This window comes from Giraffa tippelskirchi, chromosome 7 (genome assembly GCF_054371585.1).
Source record: "Giraffa tippelskirchi isolate mGirTip1 chromosome 7, T2T-mGirTip1v1.2.pri, whole genome shotgun sequence".
Taxonomy (NCBI): domain Eukaryota; kingdom Metazoa; phylum Chordata; class Mammalia; order Artiodactyla; family Giraffidae; genus Giraffa; species Giraffa tippelskirchi.
The window spans coordinates 148,406,186-148,420,120 of NC_137281.1; the positions used below are offsets into that span (position 1 = coordinate 148,406,186).

At 46.7% G+C, this 13,935-nt stretch overlaps 1 protein-coding gene across 7 annotated transcripts in view; it reads right to left on the bottom strand.

The window, feature by feature from the left end:
• The window catches only part of POMT2 (protein O-mannosyltransferase 2), a 41,740-nt gene that overhangs the window by 20,107 nt on the left and 7,698 nt on the right, over positions 1-13,935 (bottom strand). For 2 of the 7 annotated variants that reach the window (XM_081510515.1, XM_081510514.1), the window contains exons 2-7: positions 13,168-13,252; positions 7,723-7,827; positions 5,506-5,614; positions 3,745-3,853; positions 1,830-1,989; positions 34-140 (exon numbers count right to left, since the gene is read on the bottom strand). In XM_081510515.1, coding sequence (XP_081366641.1) covers positions 34-140; positions 1,830-1,989; positions 3,745-3,853; positions 5,506-5,614; positions 7,723-7,827; positions 13,168-13,252 — 675 coding nt within the window. Of the gene's footprint in view, positions 1-33; positions 141-1,829; positions 1,990-3,744; positions 3,854-5,505; positions 5,615-7,722; positions 7,862-13,167; positions 13,364-13,935 lie in introns of all 7 variants that reach the window. The other 5 variants (XM_081510517.1, XM_081510516.1, XM_081510519.1 and 2 more) reach the window with 3 other exon arrangements.

Genomic DNA, 13,935 nt, shown 5'->3' on the forward strand with positions numbered 1-13,935 from the left:
AGAAGCAAGACGCTGGCAAGGCTCTGGCGGTACCTTTTATTCAGCACCATGAAGTGGACAGCATAGGTGGCGATGTAGAGAGCCAGCGGCAGCACTATGAGGCACAGGATGCGAGCGGTCAGGTGTTTTCCCAAGGTCACCTGCAAACAGAGTCAGTACAGGTGCTGAGCATAGGAGGCTTACCTATGCCTTATGCCTGACGAGTGTGTTATTTCTAAGTATTTACATGTAAGTCATTGGAGAAGGAAATGGCAACCTACTCCAGTATTCTTGCCTGGAAAATTCCATGGACAGAGGAACCTGGTGGGCTACAGTCCATGGGGTCGCAAAGAATCGGCCACGACTGGGCACATCAGCACATGTGTAAGTCATAATCAGAAACAACTGAAAAACTAATGGCCATCAAGAGAAAAAGGTATGTGGAAATCCTAAGCCTTCTTATCACACCCAACCAGCCAAGCACTGCCAGAGGCTGATGCTGGCCAGCCCTCCACTGCCTGTCCACATGCTCACCCAGGGCCCTGGGTTGTCCCCAGGCTGCTGACAAGGCGTGACCTGCATCTTCAGCATCATCACTCCTCACTCCCTCTCCCTCCCAGTCACGCTGACACCCTGCACTTTCCCTACACTTCTTGCACTGCACCGGCCCCACCCAACACGTGAACATGAGTAAGTGCTCCTGATCTTAACTCTGGGCCTCAGCTTCCCCCAGAAGCCTTCCTGGAATGCCTGACCCTGGGCTTGCGCCCTCCTCTGTGGTCTCACAGAACTTGTTGGCTGGAACATGACTTATATTTTTCTTTTCATTCTTATTTCTCTCTCTCTCTCCATTGTCTCTAGAGGGCAGGATCCTGTTTTATTCATCTGCATGTTCTGGGTCTCACACTCAGTGGATGGTCTGTCTATATTTTCTAAATGAACTTGTTGGGACTTGGGGCCAGAGGTGATGGAGAATGTTACAGCAAAGCAGTAGGTGTGGATTCAGCCTCTCCTTTCTGAATCCTAGATCTACCTTTCACTACTTGTATGACCTTGGGAACAATATCATCTCTCCAGGTCTCAGTTTCCCTCATTCGTTAAGGGGGTAATAACTCCCTGCCTCATGGGATTGTTATGAGGAGGAAATGAGATGATAAAGGTAAAGCATTTTCCATACTGCAGGACACAGAGTCAGCTCTTAATAAATAATACTGTAATAAGCTGTAAGGCCCTTATTGGCCTCCAAGTCCGGAGACTCTGGGTCGGGAAGAGAAAACTGTAAGTTCAGAAAGTCAGCCCACCGAGTTTACTCAAGGCCCATCCAGTCAGTGTGTGCCATACACGTGGCTGAGCCCAGCGAACAGGATCCCTTTGGGTCATTTGTTGTTGTTCAGTTGCTAAGTCGTGTCTGACTCTTAGCAACCCCATGGACTGCAGCACACCAGGCTTCCCTGTCCTTTACTATCTCCCGGAGCTTGCTCAAACTCATGTCCATTGAGATGGTGATGTCATCCAACCATCTCACCCTCTGTCGCCCCACTTCTCCTCTTGCCCGCAGTCTTTCCCAGCATCAGGGTTTCTTCCAATGAGTCATTTGTAGAGCATTTAAAAACCAATATAGGAATGAAAGCCAAAAGAGAACCCCAAAGATGTCAGTCCATCCTGTCCGTTTGTTCCTCTCCAGCCCGTCAGTCGTGGACCAGCCCCTGCTGCCCGGTGCCCTCCAGACAGCAGCTGGATCCAGCCCGCCTGGAGCCCGAACACAGCCATTCTGCCCCCTGCAGCAGAAGTGGAGAAAGACTGCTGGCTCTAGGGAGCAAAGACATTTCTACAAGCACTTGGGTTCTCACCACTGAAAGACTGAGGTCTCCGAACAGGTGCCAAAGGTCTGAAAGGGTGTTCCACCCCACTTGCAGGATGATGAAGAGGCCAACAAACTTGACCCCCAGAGCACCAGCCAGATTAACGCCGGTCAGGCTGAGCCAGAACCACCAGGGGGCAGAGAAGGGCCTGAAAACCAACCAGACACAGAGTTCAGCTTGGCGGCTGGAACCAAACCCAATACCAAGTGCAGCAGCGGGGAGGGACAGAGGTGCCCTGACTCTGAGAGGCTGCCCTGCGGCCTTTCTCATGAGGGCTCCCAACCTCAGGGACCACACGTGGCGCCGAGGTGGATGTGGTCTGTGAAACCTGAGACTGCGGGAGCACCCTGTGAGAGCAAGATTCTTGTGGGGAGGAGGGTCATGGCAGCCCTGGCTAAGTAAGGGGCGTCAAGTAAGCAACAGCTTATTCTTCAGTGGTGACCAATCACGTGGAAGGAAAAGGAACATCCAGAGAAGCCCACTGGATTCAGGCAGACTGTCCCTGGTAAAAGCCAGCTATCACTGAGTGCTACCATGTGTTAGGCACTGTTCTGAGCACTTCACTAGTGCGTGCGTGTGTGCTCAGTCACTCAGTCATGTCCGACTCTTTGTGACCCCAATGGGCTGTACCCTGCTAGGCTCCTCTGTCCATGGGATTTTTCCAGCAAGAATACTGGAGTGGGTTGCCATTTCCTCCTCCAGGGGATCTTCCCAACCGAGGGATGGAGCCCGCGTCCCCTGCATTGGCAGGTGGATTCTTTACCGCTGAGCCACCAGGGAAGCCCCATGCAAGCCCCATTACTGCATCCCGTATTAACCCTTTAACTTTCACTACAACTCCATGGAGGCAGAGCCAGTCATCAGCCTCTTCTTCCAGACGAGGACTTGGGGTACAGAGAAGTCATGTAACACAGCAACCAGCAGTGGAGCATGGTGCTAAGCCAGGCAGTTGGTTCCAAGGTCTGCTGTATTAGAGCACTTAGTGCTCAGAGCTGCAGACCCCCAGGTTCCCCACCCTTACCCCCACCAGAGCAAATGCTCCTTAACAGTCAAGACCTATGTGTTCCTGAACCCTCAGCTCTGGGCACAGTACCTGGCACATAGTATGTACTCAAGAAATGGCAGGTGGGAGGGGATATGGTGCAGACGGAAGATAAGCCAAACCCAGAGAGGGCTGGAAGTCATGGCCTGGCTGCAGTGAAATTAGGTTGCTTCTGGAAAAGCCTTGGCAGAGCCAGCTGTTTTGGTTTGGATGCAATGACCTATTCTACTCTCTTAAGAGGCGAAGGATGATCTGGAAAGGACTCTTCTGGAAGAAGACCAGGCCCTCCAGAGCGGCTTTAGGACTGACCAGGGCCTGCAGGGATCCTCTTGATTCATTAGGACCCTTTAAGCCAACCTCTGTGTACATCATTCCCATCCTTGGGTCAGGACCAAGGGCAGGGAGACAAACAGTTCCCAGGCAATGTCTACTCTGGTGCCCTCCCCTCTAGGACAGAGCACGTGAAGAATGAAGTTGTCCTGGGATCTCCTAACCAGCACTGGTGCTGAGGAGTGCCTAGCTGGTGGGGTGGGGGAAGGCATTAGGACCCCTTCATAAAGTAACATAAACCCCTACCCAAATCCACCTCCAGTGTAAAAATAACAAGGTTCTTGAAAAAGACAACTGATATTTTCTTAGTCTTAGGAAAGCAAAAATAAAAGTATCTATAGAAAACTTCTATAAATCAACTTTTATGATCTTAAATGGGCAATCTAAAATACTTTTTTAAAGTACACTTGCCTGAAATTCAGCTTCAAGACAAGTCCTCTAGGCACTGTACCCACCCCGCCCCCGGACATTATAGCAATTCTAGAGCTGCCACAGCTTCTGACACCCCCTCCCAGAGATGGTGTTTCTGACCTGTTGGCACAGGAGTTGTACTTGACCATGCTCAGCATGGCAGCCATGATGAAGAACATCAAGATGGGGTCAAGGAGGATGTACTGGGACAGAGTGAGGCATCCTGTGTCTGAAAAACATGAGCTCAGTGGTCAAAAAGTGGAATCAGATTCAGGCCCCCCTGAGAACAAAACACTCCAGCATTAAGAAACAGCCCCCCTTGGGCTTAACTGCACGTAAGCGTTTGTGCAGTCAAGATTAGATGGGCAAGTGAGTCAACTGGAAAGCAGAAGGACACACTTTGGGGTACACCAAAGTCCAATGACATGAAAGAGCATCTCACACTTTCAGGCTGTTGACCCCAGAAGGAATCATGTCATTCATTCAGACAGAGTGATCCTGAGACAAGGGCTCTGCCTAACTGCTACCATCCAAAGTTCTGCCATCATGCTTACACAGCCACAAACTACATATACCAAGGATAGACTCTTAACCATTTCACATAAAGTCTCTGTTGGGAGTTGACTCTCCATGCACGTGCTGAAGTGATTTTCTTTTTTTAAACAAAATTTCATTACATCATGGCCTGGGTTAAGTCTTTCAATGTGTTCCCATCTCACTCAGACTAACAAACTCCTCAAGACAGCCATGGTCTCCCTACCCATCCAGCCTCCTCTGCTCTCGCGCTCTGCTCTGGCCTCATCTTCTTGCTGTTCTCTGAATCCACCAAGGGCTGCCTCGCACCAGGACCACAGTGTATGCTGTCCCCTCAGATAACTGCTCAAGGCTGCCTCCTCAGGGGGCTCTTCACTGACCACCCTACCTAAAACAGAATCACCCCGTATTACTCTATTCTTTACCCTATCCTATTTTCCATGTTGTACTTACTGTTTAAAATGTTCCACTATAGACTTATTAACTTACTTGCTTATTTGTCATCTGCCCCATTAGTAAGCAAGCTCCATGATAGTCCAGTCTCATCAGCATAACTTCTGAGGCCAAGAAAGTCGCTTAGCACAGAGTACATGCTTGAAAGTAGTTGTTGAATGAAAAATGAATAAATGAACTACTGAGGAGGGAAATTAAAGACCCAAGGAAAAAGCCACCAGTCCTCTAGAGGGAGATTCTATGATCTTGCAACCTTATCTGTCAGAGCAAAGTCAGAATCACCCCTAAAGGAACCATCTAAACTGGTTTGGACTTCTTTAAATGTTAAGCTCAATGAGGTCATGAATTCACTCTCATATGAGCCAGGCTAGCAACATGATCAATTTCTACAGATCAACTCTCAATTATCTATGTGAGGATTATCCACAGAAATAATTTAAATTTCCATTTTGTTTTCCTCTGTCACCCAGCTGCTTTGGAGGCATATGCATGCCCTTGCATTCAGGTGAAATTAGTTTAAGGAATGCAAACTAATCTTCAGAGTAACGAAGAATAGCTGGATTAGAACTGTAAGCCTCCTTCAAACACACACATACACACAAGCACACATACACGTATCATCCATTCCAAACTCAAATGTGGATAACTTAGAGATAATCTATTCCTTGGGATTACCTATACCCACTCACACCTCCAATACTATAAAGGCTTGCTACATACAAGTACTCATGTAAGTATCACTAGTGACTAAAAGGAAATACGGAATACACTTACCCAATCCTAAGGTTACTTCAGAACTGGGCCCACAGACAAGGATCTTCAAGTGCATTGATTGCTAGCTACATTCACAGAGTGGCAGTCTTTTCCCAAGAAACATGTTCTAGGACAACTTACCAAAGGTGAGGAGGGCGGCTGTGAGCAGCGCTGCTGGGAGGGACCGGGACAGCTCCAGCACAGTGAGGTAGGCCAAGGGGATGAGCATGGAGCCGAGGAATGCACAGAACTAGGGAAGGACAGGAAAGCAGTCAAGGGACCAACTAAGCAAAGCATCAGGGACCTACCTGACTTGGTACAAACTGGTCTTTTGAGATAGAGGGCCCTGATGATGGATGGCATGACTTGATGACTTCGAATATATTTAAATATGAAAGGGGTAGTGTAATAGTGAAGCATCAAATCAAGCAATATTTACGTTCCCACTGAGCACCAACTTGTGTACTGACATGAAATCAGCGAAGTTCAGCCAGGCAGGTGTGGGCAGGAGGGCACACTGGTTTTAAGTGGGAGACTCTGGGGTTGGACCAACCCATCACTGCTAGTTGTGACCTTGACAAAGTCATGTCTCTGTATCTCAGCCTGCCCTTCTGTGAAAAATAAGCGTTCCTACCTCATAGGGCGTACTTTTTAATTTTTATTTATTTGTTGAGTTTTGGCTGCACTGGGTCTGCATTGCGGTGTGCAGGCTTCTCATTGTGGTGGCTTCTCTCGTGCGGAGCACGGGCTCTAGAAGCGTGGGCTTCAGTAGTTGTGGTGCACGGGCTTGGTTGCCCTGTGGCATGTGGAATCTTCCTGGAGCAGGGATTGAACCCGTGTCTCCTGCATTGGCAGGCGGATTCTTAACCACTGCACCACCAGGGAAGCCCCAGCCTTTCTTTTTAGGTTAAATGAGCTAAAGTTTATCACCACACAGAAAGTTCTTGACAGATGCTAGCTTCTGTTACAAAACTGGGTGAAAGGAGAGAAATAGCTCCTGAAAGTATTTTAATATTTTAGAGAGGTCTAATGCTATTTCTGCTTTTTCTCCCTTGGTCCTTTTATCCAATCACACCAGGAACCACTCTTTAATCTATAGGTTGTATTTTGATTTTACAAAAAAGACAGCTTGACACTTTAGCATCTGGACAGTTGTTTTTCGGTTTTGTTTTTAACCACCAGTGTTCTCTCTATTCCCCTACCCTATTCATCAAAAGTAATCAGACAAACCCAAAGGAAAGGAAATTCTCACATTTGGGTTGTCACTTTTTGTTAGCAGAAAGCAATATGCTCTGGTGTAAAAGGCAACAGGCTGTTATATTTGGCCTTCTCACTTCCATAGCAAGTTCGTAGTCAGGCCAATATCCAATTCTGTATGCTCGGTGGTGATCAAACATATTAGGAAGACACAGAGTCACTCAAGAATATGAATTTGAGGGTAGTAGACACTCCTTGTTTAAAACAGTATGATATGACTGCACAAGCAAGCCAATGCCTAGAGCCCAAATAATCACATGACCTTTATCTAAACTGAAGGAAGGGATTTGCAAATGCAACCCGCTTTGAGAGTTCCACACTGGAGAATGGTTCCCGTAGGTCCAATTTAGCTCTAAGTATGGGGTGTCCTGGAGAAGGAAATGGCAACCCACTCCAAAATTCTTGCCTAGAGAATCCTGTGGACGGAGGAACCTGGTGGGCTGCTGTCCATAGGGTCGCACAGAGTCAGACGCGACTGAAGTGACTTAGCAGCAGCAGCATGGGGTGCCCAGACACTTGGGTCTTTAGGACCTGCCATGTTCTGTCAGGGCTGGTGCTGGGACTCAGGGCACAGTGGGACTGGGTAAACATACACTTCCCTTAAAAGACTAGAAAACCCGTGTGTGCCTGAAATCTTCATGGGGAAAAGAGGGAAGAACCTGGTCACATGGGGGTAGGGGTGCTGACGTGTCAGTAAAAGCCTCAGAGGGAGGCAGTACTGCAGCAATTGCAGCCACAGAGGAAGGACATGTAGCCTGCCAATGTGCTGAGGCCCACGTTAGGGCCGCAGCAGTCTCCTGACCGCCTGAGTCCTGGGGTGCCCTCCGATCTGAAATCTGATGCCGCTCATGGGCAGGGGAACAGGTGACAGGCTGGGCCTGCTCCCACCTGTGTCATCCCCGCATTACCTGTGTCCTCTCTAGCTCTTCTTACTCACCCCAGCTCTGAGTCTTGACTACAGGGCACAGACCCAATCACCCCCTCCTCCCCGAAGTCCCTTTTCCGAGATCTGCCACCACTTGAGGGCTTCTGACCGTTAACATTTCTGACTGAGTGTGGCCCCAGGGTTCAGGCAGCCAAGCGCAAGTCAGGAAGCCTTACTCCTCTCATTCCCATGTAGCTGTGATGCTCATAGCTGTCCCCAGGCTTCTGGAACAAAAAGGTGCCATCGTACCCGCTCAGGTAGCCAGCCAGACCAATCAGCATCTGAGGAGAGAGGCGGAGCATAAAGATGAGAGGCCTCGGAGAGAAGACTCCATCGCCTCCACACTCCCCTCACAGCTGCACCCAGACCTTGGCTTCCCTGACAACCGTCCACAGGAGGAGCCCCCAGTACGACACTTTCTCCGGCAGCTGCTGCAGAGCAAAGAATCTTTTGTTTACAGAGCTCACGGCTTGAAACAAATCCTCTCCTATGTTAAGGCCAAGTCCTTGGGAACAGTGAAGACTGAGTACTTAAGAAGAAAATAATCACAGTGTGAAGGGCAGGGCCAGTGAGGGGCTTCCTCATTCAGCCTTCTTTCACTTGCTGTGAAGTAAAACACGACAGCTCATGGACAGAGGCTGTGGGCAGGGGCTGATTCCTGGGAGACCGCACCACTGAAAGGAAAATGAGGCTCCAAGTCAGGATGAGGAGGGAGCAAAGAGGCCACGTGGCTGCATACCAGGGAGAAAATGGGGAGCAGAACGCAGATGGATGCACTCCCCAGAGGAGAAGGGAAAAGTCTCGCTGGAAACAAAGCCAGAGGCCAGGGACTGGTTTCTCCTACTGCCAGTCTTCCAAAGGGAGGCCACCCTGGCACATCACCAAACTGAACACATCAGCTGCAAACTAAGCCTGGGAGTCGTGAATCCTTAAAAACGCTCGAGAGGATCGGCCTCTTCGTTTCTTTCCTTGACCATCAGTAGTGTGAAACTTGCTTTTTCACACATATAATCAGAAGCAGCTAAAACATAAACACTGTCAGCATATACCAAGCATCAGTAACAGCCCCAGGCTGCCTGGGCCTGACCCCTGCACTCGAGCTGGGCTGTGCGGAGGGAAAGCCCTGCCCAGCAACGCTGCTTCTGGGGGCTCGAATATGGACCACTAACTCACTTTTTTCTCTAAGTAGTTCTAAACAGAGTCACTCTCCATAGTTCCATGTCAAGACATAGAAACCAAAACTCAGCAGTAAATTAATATAAAGCCTTATTAAAAAAAAAAAAGAGGAATCCCAGAGTCCAGAAGTTATATTTAATGTTAATTAATTTAATATAAAGTAATATAAGGTATTGAGAAGACAGAGCCATCCGAATACCCGAATACAGATGATCTTAAACTGAGAAGTGACAATCAAATGAATGTCCCTTCCCACCTGGCATCTCAGAGGATAAGCCCACCTGGTGCATAAATTCCCATACAGCTGGGCTGGTGGCATAGCATGAGGAAATGTATAGATGACTTGGATCTCAGTGTCCCCCATACGAGGTCTCTAATTGGGGACAATGCTTAGTACTCTTTGAACTACAAGTAATAAAACCTTCCTCGCAGATGACTGTAAGGCTTAGAGCAGATGCCAAAGGTCAAACACCTGGCACTCTGCCAAGCATTTAACAAGCACTCAAAATTCAGTTCCCTCTCAGTTCCCCTAAGGTTAAAAGTAGTCCTGAGGGGATTCCCAGGTGGCCCAGTGGTAAAGAATCCACCTGCCAGTGCAGGAGACACAGGTTGGATCCCTGGTCCGGGAAGATCCCATATGCCGTGGAGCAGCTAAGCCCGTGAGCCACAACTACTGAGCCCGTGCTCTAGAGCCTGGGAACCACAACTACCGAAGCCCACAAGTCCTAAAGCCAGCACTCGACAACAAGAGAAGCCACTGCAATGAGAAGCCTGCACGCTGTAACGAAGAGTAGCCCTGCTCGCTGCAACTAGAGCAAAGCCTGAGCAGCAACAAAGATCTAGCAGTCAAAAATAAAAAATTCAATTAGAAATTTAAAAAGTGAAATAAAACTTAAAAAAAAAAGTGTGTATTAGTCGCTTAGTCATATCTGACTCTTTGCAACCCCATGGACTGTAGCCCGCCAGGCTCCTCTGTCCATGGGATTCTCCAGGCAAGAATACTGGAGTGAGTTGCCATTAGCTTCTCCAGGGGCTCTTCGCAACAAAGAGATCAATCCTGTGTCTCCTGCACTGCAGGCAGATTCTTTACCATCTGAGCCATCAAGGAAGCCCACTCTGCTAATTTTCTAACTCAAGAACTCACTCAAATCAATATGAATAAGAGGAATTTACTAGAAAAAAATGCTGTCACAAAAAAACAAAACACTAATGGCTAACAAACATACAAAAAAAAATTTCAACCTAATTTAGGAAGACATGCAAATGGAAACACTGATATAGCCTTTTTTACTTTCAAACTGGCAAAGTTTTGGCAGTGTGATCACACCAGTGCTAACAATGAGGTGAGGGAAGCAAGCGCCCTCATACACTGTTGCTGGGAATATATATTATCACATTTTGCAAGATAACTTAACAATGTCTAACTCAAATCTAAATGTATACATCCTTTGCCTCTTCAGTTCAGCTGCTGAGACTCTTTTAGCCACACCTGCACAACTATGAAAAGACAAATGTACAAGGAAGCGCACTGCACTATCTTTTGTAATGACTCAAAACTCTAAGTAACATAAATGCCTACCAGTAGAAAAGAGGCAAAGTAATTTATGGCTTACATGTATAATGGAATATTATATAGTCACTAACAAGAATGGGGTACATTGTATATGCTGATGTGGAAAAAAGGTAAGATATATTTAAAATACAAGTTGCTCAATTTTAGTCTGATTCTATTTGCATATATAATGTGTTGTTCATGTGTACTGATATATACATGTGTATAAATGTATACACACTTGTATCTGTATAAACTTTCTGAGAGGCTATATAAGAAAATGTTAATAAAGGTGGCTCTGGTGGCCTCTGAGGAATAGAAATGTGAGAGAAGGTAGCTTTTGACCTTTTATTTCCTTCTATTCTCATCAAGTTTCTTGCTATGTGCAGGCATTTTTATTTCTCTTAAAGCACCTATTTCCCTGGAGCCCTGGCACTCAGGGCTAGGGCCAGTGTGAAGCAGCAGGCACTGGCCTCAGTACTACAGGAGACAGCTTCCTAGTCACCACTTCAAGGTGTTTTTGTTAAGTTTTTTTTTTTTTTATGTGAACCACTTTTTAAAAAGTCTTTATTGAATTTTCTACACTATTGTTTCTGTTTCATGGTTTGGCTTTTTGGCCTTGAGGGCAAGTGGATCTTAGCTCCCTGACCAGGAGCTGAACTTGCACCCCCGCATTGGAAGGTGAAGTCAGCCACTGGACCACAAGCTCCCACGGGGCTTTCTGACTCTCCGACTGGCTTGGCTTCAGAACCTGTGGAAGCTGCTTTGCTCATCAGTCTCTTTCAAACAGGTAGAGCACAGGCAGACAGACTGTACTCCCTGGCGGCAGCCTTACAAAGAAGCCTCTCATTTCCCCCTTCACACAGGAGCCAGACGGGAGGAAGGGAAGACTTCCGCAAAAACAATGGCGCCAGTGTTTTCACGTCTTCACTGCGCTGAGCACTCGCGGACTCCAAAAACAGACAGGCAATCTCCAGCTACAAGACAGGGCTGGGTTTCCTATGAAAAATCTCCTCTGTGGAGCTGGTTCCCAGGCTGGACTAATGCAAATATTCAGCAGGTTCTGTGGCTTAAGTCTATAGTAGTAACGGATGTACTTGCCCCAGTATGGGGCGAGGCAAGTTAGGGAGGCAGTTGTATGATAGTTAAGACAGCAGACTGTAAGCCAGTCTGAACCTGGACTCGGCCACTTACTGGCTATACTCCCTATGGCAAACCACTTACGGCTCTGAGTCCCACTTTCCCCTTCTGTAAAATGAGGATAGAACAGCACCTACTGCATAAGGTTGTTCTGAGCATTATGTAAGTTAGTGCATCTACAGTGACTAAAAGAGACTGTTCAATTGCTGCTCACTTATTGTTATAAAGGAGACAAAAAGAAGCGTAACATTTTTTGCTTCTTCTCTGGGTTTGGAGCTAATTTTGAAATAGGTCACCTACCTCATCTTCCTCTCCTGCCCTGAAACCTGCAGGGCCTTCTCCCTGGTCCCCACCCCATGCTCTGGTGCCTGCCCCTAAGCCCACCTGTCACAAATCACCACCCCTGCCGCCTCTCATCCCTTGCCTTCAGCCCCAAGTGCTCCACGCTCCAAGAACACTTCATACCAGGCCGATTCCTGTCCCTTGGAACCAAAAATCTCAGCCTCCAGTTAGGAAGAAAGGACTGAGTGAACACCCAGGCTAACCCATTAGTCTTCTCAGGAGTGTTTGCTTCTCAGAGAGTAACATGAATTCTGATCAGTGGGATTTCTAATTGGAAGCCATGTGAAAGGAAGAGGCCAAGCAACGTGCTGGGAGCAGAGAGTTCCCTGCCCTTGTAAACAATCACCTCCCCTAACTTTTTCTGCAACAGAGTCCTTCTCTCCATTTCTTTTTTTCTTCTTTTTTTCAAATAAGCTAAAATTCATGTAACATTAACCAGGCTTCTCAGGTGGCTCAGTGGTAAAGAATTTGCCTGCCAAGTGGGAAGCATGTGTTCAATCCCTGGGTGGGGACGATCCTCTGGAGAAGGAAATAGCAACCCACTCCAGTATTCTTGCCTGGGAAATCCCATGGACAGAAGAGACTGGCAGGCTCCATGGGGTTGAAAAGAGTCAGACACAACTGAGCTACTAACCAGCAGCAGCATGTACCATAAAATTCACCGTTGTAAAGTGTACAATTCAGTGGCTTTTAGTTTATTCACAAGGTTCTGTGACCATCACCACTACCTAACTCCAGACTATTTCATCACCCCAAAAAGAAACTCCACACCCATTGGCAGTCACTCCCCAATCTTCCTTCCCCCTTGTTGTTTAGTCGCTAAGTCATGTCTGACTCTTTTGCGACCCCATGGACTGTAGCCCACAAGGCTCCTCTGTCCATGGGATTTTCCAGGCAAGAATACAGGAGTGGGTTGCCATTTCCTCCTCCAGGGGATCTTCCCCACCCAGGGATCAAACCAAGGTCTCCTGCATTGCAGGCAGATTCTTTACCACTGAGACACCAGGGAAGCCCTGGCAACTACTAATCTAAATTTCTCTACGGATTTGCCAATTCTGGATATTTCATATAAATGGAATCATATAATATGTGGCCTTTTATGTCTGACTTCTTCCATTTAACATAATGTTTTCAAGATTAATACACGTTGCAACATGTGTCAATACTTCTTTCTTTTTATGGCTCCATAATATTCCATCTTATATATAATATCACATTCTGTATCCATCCTTCAGTTGATGGATTCTAACTCCATTTCTGAGCCCAGAGAACGCCTAAAAATACCAAAGGTTTCCCATGAAAGCTGCTGTTCTGGGATGTCAGAGGGTTCTTTCTACAAGCCCAAGAATTAAACCTCAACCTAAGACTGGGCTCCAACCCTTAGCAGAGTGCAGTCCACCACACTGCTCACCTTTCCCAGAGGTGGGTGCACATCAAAGAAGAAGGTGCGGTTGATGTAGTAACTTCCCATTTTTCCAAAGTGAGTCTCATCCCAACTAAAAAGAAAACAGAGAAATGAAATTCTTAAAATCATCATACAACCCAAATAACCTTAATACAGGTTGATGTAGTAACTTCCCATTTTTCCAAAGTGAGTCTCATCCCAACTAAAAAGAAAACAGAAAGAGAAATGAAATTCTTAAAATCATCATACAACCCAAATAACCTTAATACAGCATGGTTAAATTTACAGTTAAAATCAAAGGCTACAAGTTTAAAGCAATTAATGAGAAAATCTGGATTTTAAAAAAAGTGCTTTTAATGCAAGTAGTTTGAGGAAACAAGACATCAAGCTGGTCCTTAACCTGCATTTAGACAGAAGACAAAGGCTAGCAAATACCAACCTGTTGTCATCATAAATTTAAGTTAAATCTATACTTATTCTGTATCTTGAGTTTCTATTTATTTTAAAAAGGTAAAGAGTTTCCTATACTATAAAAAGTTTTACAATAAGTTTTCTTCCAAGTCTGCTAACTTCTAACCCCAGGACTACTAAAAACTACGTTATTTTCGCTGTTACAAACTACACTGTGGGCTGGAGTCTGATTTTGCTCCCAACCTTGTGATAATTAACCTCTGACTGTGAACTCTGATCTTACTATAATGATGGACATGAATTTGAACAAGCTCTGGGAGTTGGTGATGGACAAGGAAGCCTGGCGTGCTGTGGTCCATGGGG